The 25128-nt window shown below is 44.9% G+C and overlaps 2 protein-coding genes across 2 annotated transcripts in view; one reads left to right on the top strand and one right to left on the bottom strand.

Annotated features, from left to right (window-relative positions):
• The window catches only part of HELB (DNA helicase B), a 40546-nt gene extending 20108 nt beyond the window's left edge, over window positions 1-20438 (bottom strand). Inside the window, exons 1-4 of the mRNA XM_050923335.1 lie at window positions 20064-20438; window positions 8965-9345; window positions 8061-8284; window positions 90-968 (exon numbers count right to left, since the gene is read on the bottom strand). Coding sequence (XP_050779292.1) covers window positions 90-968; window positions 8061-8284; window positions 8965-9345; window positions 20064-20259 — 1680 coding nt within the window. The 5' untranslated portion in view covers window positions 20260-20438. The remainder of the gene's footprint in view (window positions 1-89; window positions 969-8060; window positions 8285-8964; window positions 9346-20063) is intronic.
• Window positions 11456-13559, top strand: LOC127034781 (chromatin assembly factor 1 subunit A-like). The gene is made up of 2 exons (XM_050924011.1): window positions 11456-11912; window positions 12903-13559. The coding sequence occupies exons 1-2, from the start codon at window positions 11501-11503 to the stop codon at window positions 13244-13246; spliced, it is 756 nt and encodes a 251-aa protein (XP_050779968.1). The 5' UTR covers window positions 11456-11500; the 3' UTR covers window positions 13247-13559.
• Window positions 20439-25128: the final 4690 nt, after the last annotated feature.

Raw genomic sequence — 25128 nt, 5'->3', positions numbered from 1 at the left:
GGTTCAGTTAGCAATCTGATTATTGTACGAAATAAGAAGGACTATACTAAAAGATATTTATGCATTCTCTCTCAAAAAAGATTATATACCTGATGGAGAGTGTAAGCGGGAAGCTCCGTTTTCTCATTCAGCAGGCTAGCTGCTCTTCCTGTAGGTGCAGTAAGTAAAACATTTAAAAGGTTTTTTGTGCAAACGTTCTCCTGATAAAAATGATTAAAGGTATTCCATTCAGCAGATGCTTCCAGGTCCTTTTCAAAATCATTACACGCACTCAGCACTTCTTTTTCCACCTGCTTTAAATACTGAAAAAGGCAGCTAACTACAGTAGTCTTCCCACAACCCCCTTTTCCACTTATGATTGTCACTGGATTAGAACAAATCATTTTCAAGGCTTTAATTTGATCTGGGTCCACTTCTGCTTCACTTGTAGTTTCTACGTCTGGTACCTGTTCGTTATAAAGAAAATCACTGTCACTGTTCTGTATATCTGGGGCATTACTGCCCTCCACTTGCTCTGTTTCAGGAGGCTGGTTATTATTTATTTTAATATCTCCATTTGCTTTTGATTTGGTGGTATCTCTAACATTAAGTACTTCTCTCACATCAGCATGGAACTGCCATGGGTCATTTTTCATTAGATGATTTACAGAAAGTGCAATGTCTTTTTCAGATTTGTAAAGATGAGAAAGAAATACCAGTTTCTTCTCACCAATCATTATCTTCTCATCTTTCATAAATTTCAAGGATTGCCAGGCATGTTCAATAGGCATATCTTTAGAAACTAAAGAGGTCAAAATGTCTTGTTCTTCATAGGTATGCCCCGTTTCTCTACATCTCTGCTTGAGCTTATTGTATATTATTAATGCATTCTTCTGCAATTCAGGAATCTTCCAGAGGAGATGCTCACACTGACAGAAGGCTGCCCAAGTTGCCTCACAAGTGGAGAGATTCAGTTCTCTGTAGGTTATCTTCCCACCAAAAGGGAAAAAAAGTTCAAATTATTTCACAAGACATTGGTATGTAATTGCAGAACTAAGGCTTTTGTCATTAAATACAAATTTATAATTCAAAAAATATGAAGAAGTATAGACAATATGTACGTTTTGACAAATTCTAGCGATACTACCTTCTCAAACCAAACAAAGCAAGGAATTTCAAAGCAAGGGGGGCTTGATCAGTCCCATCTGTCATTTTGCTGTAGAAAACTGAATCACTGTACCAAAAAAACACTAACAGAAATTGGGTACTAGAAAAGAGGTTTGTATCAAATCTGTATTCTACCCAAACTATCACCAAGCCGAATAAAAGAGCAAACTGCTACAGAATAATATCACAATACATGTGATATCTGAGTGCATGTGTACATATTATAGCACACATACGTAAATAAGATCTCATTCACTGCAATATATTGGCAAAGTAGGATGAAATGGTTTTAATTCACATTTTCCTTCCTTTTGGTGGACTTACATATATTGCTTTAATATTTTTCCCTTTTTTCTTATAAAGCAAACAAAGATTTAGGAAAACTGGATTACTTATAAACGGTGGGATTATTTTATCTGTACTCAAATGGGACTGGACACCCTCATAATTCATATCCTCATAGCAAAAGCTGACTTCACTTTAAAGGACCAATAGCTTGTAAGAAAGAGTTCATAAAACAGACATTTTGAAATTACCGACTAGACAATGGCAAAACAGTGATCGAGAACCAAATTGTTTCTGTTTTGAGATCTTTGTTCGTAAACACCCCTCCCCCTACACACATAAAAAGTATGTATTGACCTCTTAATAAATTATTTTACATACAAGTGTTCTAAAAGCATATTATAAAGTTATCTGGAAACAAATTTTTAAAGGGAACAGAATACATTAAATTTGAAAAGAAAATTAAGATATCTCCATAGCAAAATATCAAGATGACTGCTCCATTGGATTCCTGACATGTACATATCAGCTCTGCAGAGTCTGTTCAATGACATGCAATTGAACACATTTAGTGGCGCTGCAGCCAAAAGAGAGGAGACTGAGAAAAAGCTACTAACAGATGAAAAACGATAGTAAAGAATGTAAAAAATAATTTTTAAAAACCCTTTGTTTCTCGTTACCATAGTCCCTTTCAGAATGATTTTATTTCTTATAGTTTAGTGCTGGCCTATTGCTATTAAAAAGTAAATTTACAATACCACAACGTTATGTCAACTGAATAGTTTTCTACTCTGGCAAGCGAATACTGCATTGATCTCTCGATACCAAATTCACATTAAAAAAAAAGTTAAGTTGAAACTGTGTTTCACTAAAGATTTATTTGGGCATAAGCTTTTGTGGGTAAAAAAATCACTTCTTCAGATGCAAGCCCAAATAAATCTGTTAGTCTTTATGGTGCCACCAGACTTCTTGTCGGTTTTGTGGATGCAGAATAACACGGCTACCCCCGCCCCGATACTTGTGTTTCACTAGAGTTCATCTAAGAAAAAGTCTACATATTTAAAGAAATCTAAGCCTTCAAGAAGTCTGGAAATGCACGGTTCAGGTATCCTGCTGATTCTCAATTTCTGTATAAGTCATTCATCATTATCACATTAACTTTCTTAGGCTCTGCGTAGACAAAATAGTTGCAGTTTAACTTAAATACATTTTAAAACCTATTTAACTACGATCTGGTCTACAGTACAAAGTTAGGTTGGAGCAACTACATCACTCAAGGTTGTGAAAATTTTCATACCCTGTGCAACGTGGTTTAAGCCAAAGCTAAGACGATGTCTACACTACAGACCTTACAACAGCACAGCTGTACTACTGCAGCTGTGCCGCTGTAGCCACTCTATGCCAATGGGAGAGAGCTCTCTCGTCAGCATAATTAGACTACCCTCAAAAAGTGGCAGTAACTATGTCGGTGGGAGAGCGTCTCCTGCCAACATAGTGCTGTCCACACCGGCGCTTTTGTTGGTGAAACTTACGTCTGTCGTGGGGGTGTTTTTTTTCACACCTCGATGAACAAAAGTTTTACCGACAAAAGTGCTAGGGCCAACATAGCCTTAGGCACTAGTCTAGACATTGCTAGGTCAACAAAAGCTTTTGCTTCTCAGAGGCAGATTTACTACATCAACAGAACAACCCTTTCCATAGCTGTAGTAAGTGTCTACACTAAAGTCGCGCATCTGCAGCGTTTCTAGCATAGACATACCCTAAAGCAGGGGTCTCAAACACGTGGCCCGCAGGGTGATTTTCTGCGGCCCACAAGCTCCTTGCAGCCCCCCCCCCCCGCCCTCCACCAGTGTTTACGTAGAGTGGCTCCGGCCCGACGCGGACGAGGGGAAGGGCAGGCTCCCTGCCTGCCCTGCCCCCGTGCCAGCCAGAACGTGAGGGAGGATGGGGCACAGGGTCTGTGTATTGCTCTTGCTTCAGACACCGCCCCCAGCAACTCCCATTGGCCGCGGTTCCCCGTTCCCAGGCCAATGGGAGCTGCTGGGGGCAGTGCCTCAAGCAACAGCAATACACAGACCCTGCGCCCTTCCCTTCCCCATGTTCACTTCCTGGAGCAGTGCAGGGGCGCAGTGGAGCAGGGCAGGGAGCCTGCCCTATCCCCGGTGTGCGCCAGGCCAGAGCTCACCCCCCGAACCCCACCTGCATCCTGACCCCCTGCCATACCCCGCACCCCTCCTGCACCCCAACCCCCTTCCCTGAGCCCCCTGTTGTACCCCCAACCCTCCTGCATCCCAACCCCCTGCCATACCCCACACCCCTCTTGCACCCCAACCCACTACCCAGAGCCCCCTGCCACACCCCACACACCGACCCCCTACCCTGAGTCCCTGCCACATACCACACCCCTCCTGCACCCCCTGGGAGCAGGGGGGGCGGAGTTGTAGTGGGGATTTTGGGGAAAGGGTTGGAATGAGGGCAAGGAAGGGGTGGGAAGAGGCAGGGCAGGGGCAGGGCCTCAGGGAAGGGGTGGAGTGGGGGCAGGGCCGAGGGCGGCAGGAGGAGGTGTCAGTAATGTGGCCCTCGGGCCAATGTACTAGTCCTCATGTGGCCCTCGTGATCATTTGAGTTTGAGATCCCTGCCCTAAAGCCACTGCAAACTTCTGTGAGAACACGTTCATTGTGGTTTCAGAGGAGCTTGCTTCAGTTTAAACTTAAGCTTAATTCCTAATTAATCTCAAGTGAACCAAAATATGCCTGTCTCAAATTGAGGTGTCCACATATCTATTTGCACTGGTTTAGCTAGATCAATTTTAAAACCACACCATTAAACAAACAGGTGAAATATTCTCTTGTAGACCAGCCCTTGCACTGGTCATTCAGCACTAAACTTTGTCTCTTTAAACCATCAAATAAATATACACACACACTGGTATTAAAACATACATATTTTTTCTGAACCTGAAAGCTTTTATTCCTCCCTTTTAAATCTATAATTATTTGTTGCTGAAATATATGTAATGGACTACATAAACATACCACCACAGTATTTATTATTTTAACTAGTTATAATATGGTAGTGCCCAAATCAGGACAGCCCCCACTGTGCTAAAAATGCAAAGACACAGGCTAACTTAGTCCCAACTCAAAGAGTTTACAATCTAAAAAAAAAAAAAAAAAAGACAGCCAGCCATGTAAAATGTTAGAGGCAAGCTTCTCAGTTAGCTTTCAAAAAAAAACAAAAGCAAAAAACCTCTAGGCCAAGAAATCATTCTCACACTGCTTATCACACATACACACTTTCCCTCTCTTCTAGAGCACTAATCAACTTGTTCTATTTTGCTGATCTAATGTGCCCTTCATCATCATCCTGCCCAACTACAGCAGTCAGGAAGATTATGGGAAAACAAAACAGTTAAATGGTGCCTTTAAGAGAAATATCTAAAGGCCTTTATGTCAGTCCCTGTCCGCAGTGTCCACAAGTGGCTCCTGCTCATGTCTCTCCAGTAGAGGTAAGGTGAAGGCCTGCTTTAAGCAAGAGCTTTCAAGACAAGGGCTGGTTGAAAAAAGGTGATCCATTTCCATGACAATATTTGCATTTTTTTAAGAAACAGTTTAGTTTAGAAGCAGGACAAAATATGAGAGAGAGAGAGAGAGAGAGAGAGAGAGTGTGCCAATATAAGAAATTCTATGTGTGTATGAGAGAGAGAAAAATCCATTTCTGGAAAACCAAGAGGGAATTTTTTGGCTTCCTGGCTGCACTCAAGGAATGCTCTTGTCAATTTCAAGAGCCTTCCACCCCAGCTGTTAGAGATGCAGAGAGTCCAGGGGACTTTGCCTTCCCACCAACCCTCCAGGAGCCAAACAGACACTGCCTGTCCCCAGGAGCTGGGGAAAAATAGAGGGGTGGCAGTGAGGTAGCATGCATAAGGGCTGTGCCTCTCCAGCCTCCAGAGCTGTCGAAGGAGAACAGAGGCCTACAGTGTAGGGAAATCTTCCAGCATTTTGACTGGAGTTTTGTGGAATCTTTAAGAGATTCAGCAAAAGGCTTCAGTCTACCAAATTGGAATTTTCCAATTAAACTAAGTTTTATCAGAAAATTTCCAACCAGCTCTACTCATGTCAATTCCTGGCTTCCACTATGCTACACAGACTCATTTACCTCATCACCATACAACCAAACACTTCATAACACCAAATAACTCGGTCCTTCCAATTCTATTCACATGCTAATCTTCCCCTACACAAACCTGTTTGTCCTTAATTAAAAAAACTCAGCAATTACCAAATACAGTATTCCTTCAGATCCTATTGCTTTTTAAATCTATACTATGCATTTCTATTCACACATATTAACAGCCTTGCTTCCAACACTGTATTTTAACTAACCAAATATGAATCAAAAAGGGGAGGGGGGGAGAGAAGAGAGCTCTGGTTTACAATTAAAGCTGGTTGGAAAAATTCCAACAAAACTTTGTCTAAACTCGCTGACTCGATTAAAATCAAATGTTTTACAGAAAGTTTGATTCTGACACATTTCTGATGGAAACCTATTGTCCAGCCAGGATTTGAAACTGAATTGTTTCCTAGCAGGTCACACTCAGCTGTCCTGCAGCATGTATGGTGGGCTGCTCGGGATCTGGGCTTCAAGGGTCTGCCACTCTGGGTCAGCCTGCCCAGTGGACTGCCTCAGAGTCAAGAAACCCAAGACTTTCAGACCAACGGGTAAACCAAGCTGCCGGACTCCCAAGAATCTAGTGCTGGAGAAGATAACTACACCTCTATCCCTATATAACGCTGTCCTCGGAAGCCAAAAAAATCTTACTGCGTTATAGGTGAAACCGCGTTATATCAAACTTGCTTTGATCCACCAAAGTGCACAGCCCCGACCCCCCCGGAGCACTGCTTTACCACATTATATCCAAATTTGTGTTATATCAGGTCGTGTTATATTGAGGTAGAGGTGTACTGACATGACAATAAGAGTCTGGTCAATTTCACCGCTGCTATTCAGTGATGGGCAGCAGTGAAACTAACAAGAATCACAATAATTTCAGTCAACAGCTTCCAGGATCCCTGACTCCCTGCAAACCACAAGGTAAGCAGCTGGAGATCCTAGCCAGTGTTTTTAAAATGAAATATACCACATTTCAGTGTTTCTAAAAAGAAATATTGTAAGATTTCAGTTCCATGAATATTTCCAATTTTTTTTAAACTTTTGTAGGGATTCTAGATTAAGTTTTTCTGAAACTTCAAAATATTTTGCAGAACTGAAATCTGGATTCCCAGCCAGCTCTGCTTATAATGGACAGTAAGCTACAAAACTCAAACTACAGAGGAATGACTCACCTCTAAAATATGTTGACTTAATAAGAACAGCTAATGTGAATATATGGAGAATGCTTAAAAAGCCAGAATATAAAGTAGAGTAAGTTGGTATGCAATACTAGTAGCTGAAAGCCCATGCTATCACATGGGTATAATTCACAAAGGCATGTAATTCATAAGAGCCAGAAATGGCAGATGCAATCCAGTTTTTAAGTTAACAGACAATGAATTCCAGCAATGATTGAATCTGGTGATATTCTAAACAATGGTTTTCAGCCTGTGATCAAGGGATCCCTGGGGGTCCGCAAACTATGTCTAAAGCGTCCGCAAAAAGTTACCACCATAAAAGAGAGTGTTTTTCAACCTGTGGGCTGCGGACCCCTAGCGGTCTGCAAACTATGTATAAGATTTCCAAAGGACTCCACTCCTTCATTTCAAATGTTTTAGGGGTTTACAAATGAAAAAAAGGTTGAAAAACACTGTTCTAAACTAAAAAAGCTCTCTTCCACACTTGCAGCTGTTTCCATCGCTTCACACTGACTCAGACATTTTAGGCTTCAGAGTGACACACAGTGACATTTCTGGAGTCTCATTATATAGATATGTACATGGAAATCTACATTAAACATTAAACTCTTAACTATGGTTGGGTCACAACACCTTTATTCAGCCTCACTGTGCCTTACTGAAGTGGGAAACCACGATTATCTCAAGGAGCTCAGTATCTTTTATATGAAACTCCCTGTGTTCACCGAACCTGAAAGCAATTTCCATTTCTTCCATGGAGTACACCAAGAAACTGAATAATTCCTTTATATTTAAATTATATTAGAAACAGTTGCACCATGATTAGGAAAAATACTAAAAAGTTAGATAAGGTATTTCTGGACCCAGGGGTATGTCTACACTGCATTTGGAAGCGAGCATTACAGCCAGGGATCCACAGACTCATGCTGGCACTGGAGTACTAAAGCTGTGTGGACAGTGCTTCAATGTTGTGCCTCAGGCTGAAGCTCAGGCTCTGAAGCCCACACCTCTTTCCCGTAACTGCAGACCCTGAACCGCAACATCTACACAGGTATTTTTACTGCACTGGTGAGAGCCCCACTACAAGTACTGCAGACATATCCAGAAGGTTTCTGTTTAGTGCAGCTGCCCAGGATGGTCTTGAAAAGAGAAAAATTCTCTCTCTTCAAAAAGAAACATTCAGAATAAGCCTCCATCCAAATAACCAAGGGTCATAGTTTGAACAAATAGTACTGAATTCTATGATGATCAAAATGTAATTAATTCATATTACTTACCCTGCGGAATCCAAGTTTCCATGGCTCTTTTTTTAACATCTCATCTAATTTTGGTAATATCTCATCTTCAGGAGAAACTTTTTCATCACTTTTGTTGTTCTGTTTGGTCACTTTATGCCAGCTCACCGCCTTTATAATACGGCAAAAATGACGTGGTAGAAGTCTTGGCAGGAACTCCATTATCACTGGGAAACTCAAAGCTACCAAAACAGTCTTTCCTGTAACTATATATTCATCACAAACCAAGAAAGTATTTATTAAAATACAAAAAGTGTTTATAGAAGGCAATTTGATTACTTAGCTTAGCAGGCTTTATTCCAAAAAACTTAAATAGAATTGGTTCTTTAGCTTTCTGTCTGAAAAACCTTTTGTATACTATTGATACGAGTAAAATTACTTAAATAGATTAAAAAATATTTTTCCACTTTGATTAAATTGTGTATTTGACAGAATTTTGTATACAGTCAGTTTCACATTAGTAGTCAAGTCTACCTCCCCTGATGTGTGCGCAACATTCACAGTATATATATAAACCTGATAACCTGAAACATCACCCATCCTTCAGTTTAATCAAATGTCAAGTTAAGCAGAACTGCCAACACTTTTGAGTGAAATGGAAGTTAACTCTTAGCAGATCTTCATTTAAGTGGGTTCTACTATTACTTTTTTTCTCCAACTGATTCCTGTTCTATCTATATGGTATAATGCCCAGGTCATGCAAAGACTTGCATACATGCTTAAACTACAAGCATGTGAGTAGTCTCCTTTATGTGCTCAGGAAAAAAATCTTTGTGGGATCAATACTCCTTTAAAAACACACTCGATCAGCACATTAGCATGGATAAAACATCTTAAAAGCATAACTGTTATTTTTAAAATCCAGTAATATATAAATTATACTTACATGATTGCATAATATAAAAAAAAATATCAAAATTTTTCGTCTCAATGAATTTGTTCCCTTGCTGAAGATTTAATTTTGACTCTTGAAACTGATTAAGTTTTTCTTCAAGGTTTCTGAAGTTCAGGTCAGATCTCTCAGGAAAACACTTAAAAAACTCCTCTATGAAATTGTCAGGAACACAACACTCTTTAAAAAAGAGTGAAAAAACTGCATTTTGGTTTTCCCTTATATCGGTTCGTAGGAAGTATGATGGATATCCTTGCACAAAGTACTTCGATTCCACCAATTTAACTTTAACATTAACTTTCCACCAAGGGCCAACCAATGGAAAACATCCAACCACTTCATACGTCTTTTGGGATCTTTCATCCTGTATTATAACTGAAATATTTAAAAAAAAAAATCAGTATAATTTTGTTTAAAACTTTATTGCATTTTTCATAACAAATTCACTAAGTCAAAGCAAACAAAACAAAAAAAAATTTTTTTCAGATGTAATTTAGTTATAATAATCTTAGGTATTGCTTTTAACAGTAGTAAGTTTAAAAATAAAAACTCAGACATAAACATGATTTTTAAATTGATTAAGTTCCTGTAGGTAGCTGAAGTCAACAGTACATCAAATATTTTTCTGGTATGAATTATTTGTATGAGCAGTTAAAGCTGCTTACTAATGGTCAGTTTTTGCACTATTTAAATCAATTGCAGTTTTATGTTATTGGTGATAACTTAAAACTAATTTTAACTTCATTATTTCAAAAAATGACAATATATTGTCCAAAATAATTGAGTTCTTGGACATTTTGATTGCATTAAAGGACACACAACCCCTTGCCTATATTATAGCTGTATACAATGATAAGCTCTGTTATTAGTTTATGGTAGTACTTTCCAAATATTCAAAGCAGAGACAGTCCCAGCTCTGAGAAGCTCACAATCTAAGGACAAACAGACACACAAGTAGAAAGAGGTCAGGGAAAGTTTAACTCTACTACTTTCACGTTTTATTTTTGTTACAAAAGTGACAAGAATTAATTCATAATCTCACCAATGAAGTGAGAACAAAGTGTGTAATAAAAGTACAATCGTAACTGGATTTGAACAACTATCTTTGCAATACAGATCAGGCAGACTCCTTACAGCCAGTAAGCTACACACTTTTTTATTCCAACTGAAACAGTAAAAACTTAAAAAATATAATACAGTAGAAACTAAATTATTCTAAAGTCTCAGGGAAAACCCCAAACTTTTGGATAATCACGTTCAGAAAAATCAAGAAGCAAGCTCAGCAGACTCACCCAACAGTCAGTTATTAGACATTCCCACCCAGAGGTATGTTTATCCTATAGAGACTATACTGGCATAACTATGTTGCCGTAGCTATGCCATCATAACCCCACAGAATAGGCATAGGTAACAGTGAAAGGTTTTTCTGCTGAAGTAGGAACATCATCTTCCCAAGTGATGGTAGCTACATTGACAGAAGCATTCTTTCACTAACATAGCTGTGTCTGCACTGGGGGTAAGTCAGCTTAGCTACATTGGTCAGGGATGTGATTATCACACCCCTGACCAACATAGCTATGTTGACCTAACTTTTAAACATACACCAGGCCAGAGTGACTAGCTAACAGCTCAGCAGAATTTTAGGGTGCAACAGAAGTAGTTGTTGTTTGGTAGTTATTTCAGTCTAATGTCTTAATAAATCTTCTAACTGTATACACTAATCGGAGGTTTCAGACAATGAAAACCATATATGTAATTTAGAAGAAAAATATAAGGAGCCAGGAAAATGTTTACACCTGTGCTCCAGGGTACTGGTAAAGCTGAAGACCTATCATACTGTGGGCCAATTTCTATATAGCTGGACTGGTATAATAGAGTAGAACTAGTCTAGTGGCCATCTATGTCTATTTGGTCACCTATGTCTGGTTAGCCAATAGGGAACAAAAAAAGGTCACTTAAGTGTGATGAATATTTAATAACTCATAAAATAAGGCCTGGTCTACACTACGCATTTAAACTGATTTTAGCAGCGTTAAACTGATTTAACGCTGTACCCGTCCCACACTACAAGGTCCTTTATATCGATATAAAGGGCTCTTTAAATCGGTTTCTGTACTCCTCCCCGACGAGCGGAGTAGCGCTAAAATCGGTATTACCATATCGGATTAGAGTTAGTGTGGCCACAAATCGACGGTATTGGCCTCCGGGCGGTATCCACAGTGCACCACTGTGACCGCTAGGGACAGCAGTCTGAACTCGGATGCACTGGCCAGGTATACAGGAAAAGCCCCGGGAACTTTTGAATTTCATTTCCTGTTTGGCCAGCGTGGAGCTGTGATCAGCACAGGTGACCACACAGAGCTCATCAGCACAGGTAGCAATGCAGTCTCCTGAGAATCGAAAAAGAGCTCCAGTATGGACCGCACGCGAGGTACTGGATCTGATCGCTATATGGGGAGAGGATTCAGTGCTAACAGAACTCCATTCCAAAAGATGAAATGAAAAAATATTTGAAAAAATTCCCAAGGCTATGATGGAAAAAGGCCACACTAGGGACTCAGTGCAGTGCAGAGTGAAAGTTAAGGAGCTCAGACAAGCCTACCAGAAAACCAAAGCAGCAAACGGCAGGTCCGGGTCAGGGCCGAAAACATGCTGCTTCTACGCTGAGCTGCATGCAATTTTAGGGGGCTGCGTCACCACTACCCCACCCCTGTCCGTGGATTCCGAGGTAGGGGTTGTAATCTCAACCATGGCTGAGGATTCTGCGGAGGGGGAAGATGAGGAAGAGGAGGAGGAGGAGGAAGAGGAGGACGACCTTGCAGCGAGCACACAGCTCTCCGTTAGCCCCAACAGCCAGGAGCTTTTTGTGACTCAGACAGAATTACCCTCCCAACCCTCCCAAGCCACTAGCCCAGACAGTGAAGCCACGGAAGCGACCTCTGGTGAGTGTACCTTTGTAAATACAAAACATGGTTTAAAAGCAAGCATTTTTTAATGATTGATTTGCCATGAGGGCTTGGGATGCATTCGCAGCTAGTAAAGTTACTGGAAAAGTTTGTTAACATGTCTGGGGATGGAGCGGAAATCCTCCAGGGACATCTCCATGAAGCGCTCCTGGAGGTACTCCAAAAGCCTTTGCAGAAGGTTTCTGGGCAAGGCAGCCTTGTTCCGTCCACCATGGTAGGACACTTTACCACGCCATGCATGTAGCAAGTAATCAGGTATCATTGCATGACAAAGCATAGCTGCGTATGGTCCCGGTGATTCCTGGCATTCAAGAAACATCCGTTCTTTATCTCGCTCTGTTATCCTCAACAGAGTGATATCGTTCATGGTAACCTGGTTGAAAGTCAGGAATTTAATTAAGGGGACAGAGATGGACATTTTCCTACTGGGCTGTTGCTTAAAATAAATCCTTCCTTGCATGTAGCCAAGCGGGGGGAGGGGAGGAAGGATAGCGCTAAGCTTTTTTGCGTTTGGCTAGCAGGAATCGTCCCAGCTACCAACCATGCGGTGGGGGGGGGGAAGAGGGGTGATTAGCAATGATATTCCATGATACCAGCCAAGTGGTGGGGGGAGGGGTAAAGCAATCATCCTAGAGAATTGGAGGGGGGAGGTTGGCTTCTGCTGCTGCATGTTAACAGGAAGAAGCATCAGAGGGCACTGTGTATATGAAGGCTGGAGAAGCCAAAAGACAATGTCTTACCATGTCCGCATGCAAGCTGAACTGTGATGCCCGGACCTGCATCTGTGAGCTCTGTAACACCAGAGCCGCAGACACTCAATATTAAGATGCAAAATGCGACCTTGTAGTGAAATCACATGTGCTATGTAAGGTGAATAGTGTTGTTCACTGTGAAAGAGTATAACCATTGTTCTGTAAAATGTATCTTTTTAAATACTTCTCTCCCTTTTTTCCCTCCCTCATGCAGCTGCACATTTTTCAAGCCTCCCTACTCCATCCCGAAGGCTCTCTCAGATAAGGTGGAGGAAAAAGACGACGCGAGACGAAATACTCTCGGAAATCATGGAAGTAACCCGCAATGAAAGAGCTCATCTGAATGACTGGAAGGACGTGGTAGCAAAGAACAGGAAAGATGCCAGTGAACGTGAGGACAGGAGGGACCAACGTGAGGATAGAAGGGACGAACATGAGGATAGGAGAGACGCTCGAGATGAGAGGTGGCGGAAGGAAGATCAGAGGTGTAGGCAGGAAGACCAGCAGTGGCGGGATGCAACGCTGGAGCTGCTGCATGATCAGACTGATATCCTCTGACGTCTGGTGGATCTTCAGGAAGAGCAGCAGGGTCACAGAGTGCCGCTGCAGCCCCTGGGTAACCACCCTCACCACTAACCATGTTCCATATCTTCCTCACCCAGACGTGTAAGAACGCGTGGGGGAAGGCTTCGTGCACCCGCCCACTCCACCCCAGTGGACAGTCCAACCAAAAGGCTGTCATTACATTGAAATGTATTTAATGGCCTTTTCCTTCCCTCCTATGCTCCTCCCAAACCACACCCGGGATACCTTGTCAGTTCTCTGCCTCTTTTTATAATTACTTTTTAATAATGAATACATGATTTTTAAACGATAGAGACTTTATTTCCTTAAGCAAGCTGTAATAGAAGGGGGAGGGTGGGTTACTTACAGGGAATGAGTTTTAATAAAGAATACATGATTCTTAAATGATAGTGACTTTATTTCCTTAAGCAAGCTGTAATCGAAAGGGGAGGGTGGGTTGATTACAGGGAAGGAGTCAATAAAGGGAGGGGCGTTCATGAAGGGGAAACAAACACAGCAGTCACACTGTACCCTGGCCCGTGATGAAACTCGTTTTCAAAGCTTCTCTGATGCACACCGCTTCCTGGTGTGCTCTTCTAATCGCCCTGGTGTCTGGGTGCGCGTAATCAGCGGCCAGGTGATTTGCCTCAGCCTCCCACCCCGCCATGAAGGTCTCCCCCTTACTCTCACAGAGATTGTGGAGCACACAGCAAGCAGCAATAACAAAGGGGACATTGGTTCGGCTGAGGTCTGAGCGAGTCAGTAATGTGCGCCAGCACGCCTTTAAACGGCCAAATGCACATTCTACCACCATCCTGCACTTGCTCAGCCTGTAGTTGAACAGCACCTGACCACTGTCCAGGCTGCCTGTATATGGCTTCATGAGCCATGGCATCAAGGGGTAGGCTGGGTCCCCCAGGATAACTATAGACATTTCAACATCCCCAACTGTTATTTTCTGGTCTGGGAAGTAATTCCCTTGCTGCAGCAGTTTAAACAGAGCAGTGCTTCTGAAGACACGAGTGTCACGAACCCTTCCTGGCCATCCCACGTGGATGTTGGTGAAACGTCCCTTGTGAGCACCATTGAAAAGTACCCCTTGCGGTTTATGTACTGGGTGCCCTGGTGCTCCGGTGCTAAGATAGGGATATGGGTTCCATCTATCGCCCCACCACAGTTAGGGAATCCCATTGCAGCAAAACCATCCACTATGGCCTCCACATTTCCCAGAGTCACAACCTTTCGTAGCAGCAGCTTAATGATTGCTTTGGCTACTTGCGTCACAGCAGCCCCCACAGTAGATTTTCCCACTCCAAATTGATTCCCAACTGACCGGTAGCTGTCTGGCGTTGCAAGATTCCAGAGGGCTATTGCCACTCGCTTCTCCACTGTGAAGGCTGCTCTCATCTTGGTATTATGGCGTTTCAGGGCAGAGGAAAGCAAGTCACAAAGTTCCATGAAAGTGGCCTTACGCATGCGAAAGTTTTGCAGCCACTGGGAATCGTCCCACACCTGCAAAACTATGCGGTCCCACCAGTCTGTGCTTGTTTCCCAGGCCTAAAATCGGCGTTCAATGGCTAGAACCTGCCCCATTACCAGCAGGATCTCCAAAGCGCAGGGGCCCGCGGTTTGAGATAATTCTGTGTCCATGTCCTCAACACTCTCATCGCCGCTCTGCCGTAGCTGCCGCCTCCTCCTCGCCTGGCTTTGCATGTCCCAGTTCAGCAGAGACTGCACGAGAATGCGTGAGGTGTTTACAATGTCCACTATTGCGGTACTGATCTGAGCAGGGTCCATGCTTGCTGTGCTATGGCGTTTGCACAGTTCACCCAGGAAAAAAGGCGCGAAATGGTTGTCTGCTGCTTTCACGAAGGGAGGGGTGAGGCTGTACCCAGAACCACCCGCGACAATGATTTTTGCCCCATCAGGCACTGGGATCGCAACCCAGAATTCCAAGGGGCGGGGGAGACTACGGGAACTATGGGATAGCTACGGGATAGCTACCCACAGTGCAACGCTCCAGAAATCGACGCTAGCCTCAGACCATGGACGCACACTGTCGAATTAATGTGCTTAGTGTGGCCGCGTGCACTCGACGTTATACAATCTGTTTTATAAAACCGGTTTATGTAAAATCGGAATAATCCTGTAGTGTAGACGTATCCTAATATGCCAAATTAAGGAATTAGGAACATTTCCCATAATTATTTGGTTTTAAATGAGTATTTATAAATATGGGAAAATTTGTGATGGATTTTCACATACTGCAACAACAGCTCACAGGATGAGCCAATAGCAACAAAAAAAAAAAAAATGACTTAGTATTGCCATAACAAGATTCCTTATCTCTTCAGACCCACAGAGATGGTAAAGGTTTTTTCTAACTTGACTTAGTCCTCATCAAAACTAGAAACGTTATGCTGACAAATCCTCCTAGTACAGACCAATTTATACAGGCAGAGAATAATATTAAAAGGAACAGCCAGTATGCGTTTGTCAAGAACAAATTATGCCACACCAAATCTCATTTCCTAATATGATAAGGTTACTGGCCTAATGGATGGGGGGAAGCAGTAGACATATTATATCTTGATTTTTAATAAGGCTTTTGACCCAATACCACATGACAGTCTCATAAGAAAATTAGGGAAATGTGGTTTAGATGAAGTTACTATAAGGTGGGTGGACAACTGGTTAAAAGACCATATTTTAAGAGTAGTTATTAATGGTTCACTGTCAAACTGGGGGAAGGGGAGGTATCTCATGATAAGGGTTAATGTCTCTCTTACCTGTAAAGGGTTAACAAACAGGGACCCCAAACACCTGACCAGAGGACCAATCAGAAGACAAGATACTTTCAAATCTCATGGGAGGGAAGCCTTTGTGGGTTTGGCTTTGTTCTCTCTGGGTCCTGGATGGGGCTAGAGGTGCAAACAGGTTTCTGCCAATCTCCCTGCTACAGTCTTTTATCTATTCTGAATTGTAAGTAAGAAAGGGCGGTCATAGTCTTTTAATTTGTTTTTTTTTTTTCATTTACATATGTGTACTTGCTGGAAGTAGCTTAAATTGTGTTTCTGCTGGAGAAAGTTTCTTTCTATTGTTTATAAGTTGAAAGACTCTGTAACTGTTTACCATCTAAAGTGCAGAGATAAACCTTTTACTTTTTTTCCTTTCTTTTTTTATTAAAAGTTTTGCTTTTTAAGACCTGTTGGATTTTTTCTCCTAGTTAAGGTTCAAGGGAATTGGTGGGGAGAAGGGAAGGATAAATTTTCTCTTTGTGTTAATTCACACAGCTTGTATTGCCTCTGGGTGAGGGGGAAGGTAACACTCCTCTCGGTGTGGTGATTCAAGAAGTTGAGTCAGGTGATCTCCTAGTGTTCCCAGGGCAGGAAGGAGCTGGGAGGAAGAAGGAAATGGTTTATTTCCCTTTGTTGTGAGACTCAAGGAATCTGGGTCTTGAGGTCCCATGGGAAGGTTTTGGGGGGACCAGAGGGTATCAGGCCCTAAAAATTCCTGATTGGTGGCAGCGCTACAGAATCTAAGCTGGTAATTAAGCTTAAAGGACTTTATGCTAGTACCAATACCCTGGACGCTAAGGTCCAGATTTGGGAATTATACTTGACAGGAGGTATCTCATGAGGTCCCACAGGTGTCAATCCTGGGTCCGGTACTATTCAATATTTTTATTAATGACTTGGCTAATGGAGTGCAGAGTATGCTTATAAAGTTTGTAGATGACACCAAGCTGAGAGGAACTGCAAGCACTTTGGAGGAAAGGATTAGAATTCAAAATGACCTTAGAAAACAGAGAATTGGTCTGAAATCAACAAGATGACATTTAGTAAAGACAAGCGCAAGGTACTTCACTTAGGAAGGAAAAATCAAATGCATAACTACAAAATGAAGAGTAACTGGCCAGGTGGTAGTACTGCTCAAAAGAATCTGGGATGTAGTGGATCACAAATTGAATATAAATCAACAATGTAATCCAGTTGCAAAAAAGGCTAATATTCTGGGGTGCATTAAGGGGAAAGTATTATGTAAGAGATAGGAGTTAATTGTCTTGCTCTCTTCAGCACTCTTCCCCCTGACAGCTAGTGATGGTGGGAGGAGGCTTCAGGGCTAGACTGTATTTACATGAACTCACCTACTCTGCCTAGGTATCTAGCAGACAGAGCTGTGTTACCCAAGAGATCAATTTGGCTGGTGTTGGGTCATGAAATGTTATCCTTACTCTATGAGTAAACAGCAGAAGAACTATACGTAGATTGTCCTGATTGAGGGGGTCACCCTTAGTGCTTAATTTTTGCCAGTGCTGAGCCCCGGCACCTCTACGCTTGGCAGTGCATAGCCCTGGGACTTCTGGGCTTCCCACATCAGCTATGAAAGTAAAAAACTTGCTAGAGCCTCAGCACCTCTTTCATTACAAATTAAGCACTGGTCATCCTCAATTGAACTGCACTCACTAAGCAAAGGGTTTGGATGGCAGATCCCAGGGGGACAGGGGTTTTGCTTGGTGATGTGGGCTGTGCCTAAGATACTCAGGCACTCTTTGACCTGCCCCTCTCCATTATTTAAAAATAGAGCTTATTAGGCTTGATAGAGAATCCTTTGTTTTGTTAAGTGGTCACTAGAGCTGAAATCACGAATAATCAGTTCTAAGTGCTTAGAGCTGCTGGAGGACAGCATTTCTGTGGAAGAAACAGCACATCCTGCACTGGCAGCGAGGTTCCCACACTAAGAGCTGAAATCACTGAGAGCTGGGTGGAACCTCAAGAGATCGACTTGTAGAGGTCACAGTGGCAGATGGCAGCAGCAGGTGATGTCTCAGGGTCATCGACAATGGAGTGGTGGAGTGAACGGTAGCACGACAAACAACAGTGGCCTGAGTGAGCGGCCAGCGTGAGTAGCGAGCAGCTGGAGAAATGAGCAAGATGACTTCTCCTCCACACCCTCCCAGGGTGGGAAGTGAACTCACATGAAAGCACCTCTGATCTATAGGTCTTCACTGACCAAGTATTAAGTCTCTGCGTACGTTATCTTGATGCCAGTGGTAGGCCAGCAGATGAATTTATAGATGTTTAGGTTATAGAAGACATATTGGCTGCATCTCTGACAACCCACATCTTAGAAGAGTTAAATGCTTGTAAACTGAACCTCAAAGAGATGGCTGCTCGTGCATTTGATGGAACTGCAAACTTCTTTGAAAGACGTAGTGCAGTACCAGCTTTGCTCAGAGAAAAATGTAACTTTAATCTCTCCTATACACACTGTAGAGGCCACCTACTCCAACTAGAAATACTATGAGCTAAAGAATCTTCAAAATGCATTTAAAAAGCTATAAATTTAATGTCTTCATTATACTCTTTTTTTCAGCAAGAGTCCAAAAGGACTGAACACCTTGGAAAATATAGAAGATACACTAGGACTGAAGTTCAATTTAGTACAACCTGGGAAAACCCGCTGGCTTCCTCAGTAGTGATCCTTGGCTGTTGTCTTAAAATTACTGCAAGCACTATTATTGGCTTTGGAAGGTATCTATCGAGAAAGGACGGATCTAAGTGGTGATGCTAGTGGATTACTTTTGCTACTAAGTTCAGAGAAGACAACTGCCATTTGCCTTTGTAAGTCTACTGTGAAATCACTTGGGTCATTAAAAAATGCCATCCAGGCATCTGCTACAACAGTAGTAGATCTCTGTCCAGCAATGGAAGCTACACTTGGATCAGAGAAAGATCCGTTGAAAATGTACTGGAAGAAGCAGAGACTTCAGTTCAGAAGTTGACTAATTAGGGCACTTATATTAACTCCTTAAATGAAGAGGACAAGAAGTGTTTTTTAAGCCAGCTGAAAACATAAAGTACACAGATTGATTCTTACATTTCTACAATAGCAACTTCTGGATTCTACTCAACCTCTACCTAGCTTTTACAGATGCTGGTCTTATAAAACACTGACAGTGTCAGGCACTACCTGCAATGGAGTTGCCATATGATCAGGACAGAACAGAAAATTTGAACGCAGAGTGGAATATCATATGACAAATGAAGATTTGACTTCAACTTCTACTTTAGCGTCACTAGTGGTTCTACCCAATTTTTGTGTTATAGTTCCTGGGATGAAAGTAGGAATTCATCTCTTGCTATTCCCAGTCATAACAGTTACAGCTGAGCATTCGTTTTCCTCATTGAATAGAATTTTATGTTCTGAAAGACGTCTCCTGTTACCTGATCATGAGCCTATAATGAAGGACTGGAAGTACCAGACAATGAGAAGCCACCAAAAATGAATGCACTGCATTCAAGTTGTTCATTAATGGAGCTGTGCAAAATTACAAGAAACCAAGAAGGCTGTAGATATAGCGCAACATAGTAAGCGTGTGTAGCAACTTTAATTTGTGTGATGATTTAAAAAATGTTTCATGACCATTTTATTAGATTTAAGTTTTACTATGGTGCCATACAGCCCACCTTCGCCCTAATGGTCTCACCCCTCATCAGTCTTCACCCTCCCTCCGTATTTTTGAACCACCACCACCTATTTCAATTCCTGAGGAAAACACCGGGCTGAGGGAAAGGAAGGTGCCCCAGCGCTGGGACTGAGGAGGAGCCGGAAGTTGGGTAAACGTGTCACTGAAATGCACAGCAAAACCCGCCCTGCCAGCCCCTCAGAGGCACTGCCTGACACTCAAGCCCATGAGGCACCAGCAGGGGGGTGAAGGGCTGAGGCGCGCGGTGTCCCCCCACCCCGTGGGCAGGAGGGAGGCGGGCTCGCGGGGAGGGGTCTCCCTGCCCTGGCGCGCGCTCCTCACCCTTTCGGCGCGCGGGCAGGGAACCCCGTAGCACCCGCCCGCTGCTGCACAGCTCGGAGGCGTCCAAAAAAGGCGAGTCAGGGTCCGGGTCCGAGTCGTCCTGCTCCTCCTCTACTTCCGCCTCCCTGCCCTTCGCCGGCAGCAGCACCCCCCACAGCTCGCTCACGGGCCGCGTCCTCCCGCCGGCCTGGGCCATGTTTCCTCGCCGGGCCGGGCCCGGCCGAAGGGGGCGTGCGGCTCCTCTCCGCAGCGCCGCCGCCTCCTGGGTGGGCTTAGCCAGCCCGCAGCGCCCGCACTGAGGGGTCGCGCGTCCCGCCGCTGAGCCCTGTTTCCGCTTCTCCAGCAGGCCGGGCCCTTCCGCCCACTCGCCCTCTGGGGGCGGGCTGGGGGGCGGGGCTCAGTCCCCGCCCCGGTCCCGTGATATTGCCGCCTTAGGGGGCGTAGTTATGTGCTGGTTCCCCGGCCGAGCTGGGCGCCGCAGCCTCCGCTGAAGTGCCGGCCTGGAGGGGTCGGCTGTCATTGCTCTTCACACAGCTGTAGTGTGAGGAGGAAACCAGGCTGGGAGGCGAGGCGAGGCGCCTGTTCCTAGAGCTCGCCGCCAAGGCCTAGCCGCGCTGTTGGGGCTGCTCTGTAAAACCAGGGCCGGCGCTTCCATTTAGCGACCGCGCGCCAGGATTTGGGAGGGCGGCAGACTGCTCCGGTGGAAGGTCCGCTGGTCCCACGGCTCTGGTGGAGCATCTGCAGGCACGCCTGCGGGAGGTCCACCGGAGCCGGGACCCGCGAGCTGGCCCTGCACCTAGGGCACCAAAAACCCTGGTGCTGCTCCTGTGTAAAACTGCAGCACCGCCGCACGCTCACAAGCTGTTTAAAAGCGTTGCTGTAGTCTGTTGGGCCCAGGCTATTAAAGAGAAATAAGGTGGGTGAGGGAATAGCTTTTATTGGACCGGCGCCTGCTGAGGAGAGACCTAGGCGACTAGTAACTGTTGATAGTAAAGGTTATGGTGATATTGCCCTGTACATGGTGTTTCCAGCATGGCCCAAATTTAGGGTATGGCTACACTTGCAGCTGTACAGCGCTGGGAGTTAAACCTGTCTTCGTGCAGCTGAGTAGAACAGACTGCAGTGCTTTCCCACACTGACAGCTGCCAGCGCACTGTCGTGGCCACGTTTGAAGCGGCATTGGGAGCGGTGCTTTATGGGCAGCTATGCCAGCATTCAAGTGGCTGCAACATGCTTTTCAAAAGAGGGGGGGGTGGAGTGGAGTGTGACAGGGAGCGTGGGGGGAGAGTGGGTTTTTGGAGTGCAGACACTCATAGGCGGCAGGTTTTATACATTTGCGGTGCTCGGGCGCCAGGAATATTCAGGGCTGGGGGCCCTGCTCCAGCAATATTTGGAGCTGGGTCTCTCCCCCGGCCCTGCCTGGATCGGGCCCCAGCCCCTGCGGGTCTCCCCACCCGCTGCATCCCTGTCTGGAGCAGGTCCCAGTCCCTGCCTGCCACCCCTCTCCTTGCGTGTCCCTGCCGTGTCCCTGCCAGACAAAAAGCAGCGCGTGCTTCTCCCCTGCCTGCTCGTGCTGCCGGAGTAGAGTGATTCCTGGCAGAACTGCTGTCTGCTGCCCCAGGGTCCTAGGGTCTGCCCTCCACTAATGGCAAGGCACCCTGCCCTTACCCTGCCCTAGCCCTAAGCCTCTCCAACACCCCAAACTCTCTTCCCCAGCCAGGACCCCTCATGCCACCGCACCCTAATCCTCAGCCCCAGCCAGAGCCCTCATCTCCCCGCACCCTAATCCTCAGCCCCAGCCAGAGACCTCATCCCCCCGCACCCTAATCCTCAGTCCCAGCCCTGAGCCCTAATCCTCAGCCCTGAGCCCCCCCGCAGCATGAACCCCTCATCCTCAGCCCTACAGCCCACACCCCAACCCTCTGCCCTAGCCCTGAGCCCCCTCCTGCATCATGAACCCCTCATCCCCAGCCCCAGCCAGAACCCTCACCCCTCGCACCCTAATCCTCTACCCCAGCCCTGAGCCCCCCCATATCATGAACCCCTCATCCTCAGCCCCACAGCCCTCACCCCAACCCTCTGCCCTGAGCCCCTTCCTACATCATGAACCCCACAGCACCAGCCAGAGCCCTCATCCCCCCACGCCCTAATCCTCAGCCCCAGCCCTGAGCCCCCTCCTGCATCAAGAATCCCTCATCCTCAGCCCCACAGCCCTCACCCCTGCACTCCCTCCTATCCCCAAACTCCCTCCCAGAGGGTGCACCCCCTCCCCCTTCCCACACACCCCTTCCCACCCCCAAACTCCCTCCCAGAGCCTGCACCTCTCACCCTTTCCTGTGCCTCCACCCCCAGCCCAGAGCCAGCACCCAAACTCTGTCCCAAAGCCTGCACCCCTCACCCCCTCCTGGACACCTACCCCCTGCCCCAGCCAAGAGCCTGCACCCAGCACCCAAACTCCATCCCAAAGCCTGCACCCAGCACCCCTCCTGCACCCTAATCCCCAGCCCAGGATCTGCACCCCAGACCTCCCCCCCCAAACCCCTTCCCAGAGCCCTAGGCAGGTGGGGGCGGAGTTTGGGGGGGCAGAGTTGGGGGGCGGGTTCTGGGCATCACCAAAATTTCTACAAACTTGCCACTCATGCAGACACTGTGTCAGCAACTGCCTTACAAGTTTTTACCCCCACCCTCACCCCCACCCCAACTCACTGAAAGCAAACAGAAGCTGTTTGTTTTTTTCCTCACAAACCAGATAAGCAGCTGCTCACCGAAACGGACCCTTCCCCTCCCCCTGCGTGCCTCTCTCTTCAAGCAAACATTAGCTGTGGGCATTCCAAAGGGAGCCCCTGTCAGAAATAGATAGTTAAGGGTTAATGTCTCTTTTACCTGTAAAGGGTTAACAAACAGGGAACCAACCACCTGACCAGGGGACCAATCAGGAGACAAGATATTTTCAAATCTCGGTGGAGGGAAGCCTTTGTTTGTGTTTTTTGGGTTTTGCTTTGTTCTCTCAGGGCTCTGAGAGTAACCACACGTACCTACAGGCTCTCTAATCTTCTATTCCAATTTTGTGAGCACAAAAGTAGAAAGGCGGTATAGTCTTTTTATTTGTTTTCCTTTATTTGCAAATGTGTAGTTTGCTGGAAGTATTTTAATCGTATTTTGCTGGGGGGAGGCTTCTTTCTAGTTTCTATAAGCTGACAGACCCTGTAACTTTTTACCATCTAAATTGCAGAGATAAACTTTTGCCTTTTTTTCTTTCTTTTTATTATAAGTTTTGCTTTTAAGACCTGTCTGATTTTTCCCCCTTGCTGAGGCTCAAGGGAATTGAGTCTGTACTTAACAGGGAAGGAGAAGGGAGGGAAAGGGTGGAATCCCTTTGTTTTAGATTCACGGAGCGTGAATCTGTCTCTCTTTCCAGGAGACCTAATATCTCTGTGTTGTGATTCAAGGAGTTTGAATCACAGTAATCTTCCAGGGTAACCCAGAGAGGGGAAGGCTGGGAAAGGCAACGGTGAGGAAAGGGGTTTGCTTTCCTTGCGTTAAGATCCACAGGGTCTGGGTCTTGGGGGTCCCCAGGGAAGGTTTTGGGGGGACCAGAGTGTATCAGGCACTGGAATTCCTGATTGGTGGCAGCTTAAGCTTAGGGGAATTCATGCTAGTACCCATATTTTGGACGCTAAGGTTCAGAATTGGGAATTATATTATGACAGCCCCCTACCTGCCTCTACTCATTCACAGCAAACAGTAGCTGTGTTTGTTTTTGTCGGGGATCTCTCTTATCCCAGATGGCTCAGGTTTCGTTGTCCAACCGCAAAGAGACAGGCAACGACCAGCAAGAATCCCACTATCAAGTTATTTATTGTAGCATGCCGTACAACAGAGAACTGCCCAACTCACTCCATACAGAACCAGCCCCCTCCACCCCAAATGCAAACTGTTTTTTATTAACTACTTCGTCGCATCATCACTTACGTTGCATCATCACTGTACCTTCCCAGCATTTGTTCCCAGCATACAAAACAAAGAACAACTGTTACTGCTTGATAACTTCATGCTTAGTACAAAAAAAATACATATTACTTTAAAAAGTGTCTATAAGCATTTTTTCCCAGCCTCTATAAGCATTCTCTTATCTAGCAAGGTCACACAGCTGTCTTATCTACCCCAGACAGTAAATTTTTCAGTGGGCCTTGGTTAGTTGCTAGGCCAGAACCACACTCATCATTTTTTTGATAAGCAGCTCCAGGAGCCCAAAGTTCACAACAAATAAAGAGAGGCATCACAACAAAACAAGGAGAGGAACCTTCACTTAAAAGGATTATGGGGAGTTTCCGGAGGTTAATCACTGCATAATAAGGTTACTCCCCGTTTACACTGGAGCAGCAGCGTCTGCAGCAGCTGTTATTCCTCTCCAGAAGGTGGACTACTTGCAGCGCTATAGCCACAGAGATACAGCGCTGTATGTGCCTTGCCAGTGTGGACGAGGAGTGAGTTACAGCTCTGTGGGCTGCTTTATTGTGCTGTAACTCTCAAGTGTAGCCAAGGCCTCAGCTCTAACAGACCTTACAGGGACACTGTGCAACTGACTGTACACACAGCGCCATCAATACATAAAACTGAACAAACTGAAAAAAAGTAGAGAAGACTCTTCCTCCCCCTCCACTAATCTCTTGGGTTTTTCCTAATCCTACTTGTTAGCTTGTACAAAGTTTTCAGACAGAAATGTGATTTTTCAAGTTGACAGTTGTGCCTTTAGCCATGATCCTACATTTCTGCCCACCTGGAGAGGAATGCAGGATTCCTTGCCCCATAGGGAATTCCAGACTGACTGTCACAACGCTGGAGTAAAGCAGGACTTGGATGATGGCCATCTTAATAAAAAGTGTAAGCACTTTTGCAACCCTGCTTTCAGGAAATACTACTCCACAGCCAACTTTAGATCTTTCATATATACTGGAAACTTGACAAATCATTATCCATCAAGCAGTTTGTGCTCCAGAAAGACCCCAGGAGAAAGTATGTTTCCAGAATTGCTGCAAGTGGTCTAGTCCATTCACAATTGTCT

Source organism: Gopherus flavomarginatus, chromosome 1 (assembly GCF_025201925.1).
Source record: "Gopherus flavomarginatus isolate rGopFla2 chromosome 1, rGopFla2.mat.asm, whole genome shotgun sequence".
Taxonomy (NCBI): Eukaryota; Metazoa; Chordata; order Testudines; family Testudinidae; genus Gopherus; species Gopherus flavomarginatus.
The sequence above is the reverse complement of the archived record's forward strand: the minus strand, read 5'-3'. Positions and strand labels throughout refer to the sequence as shown.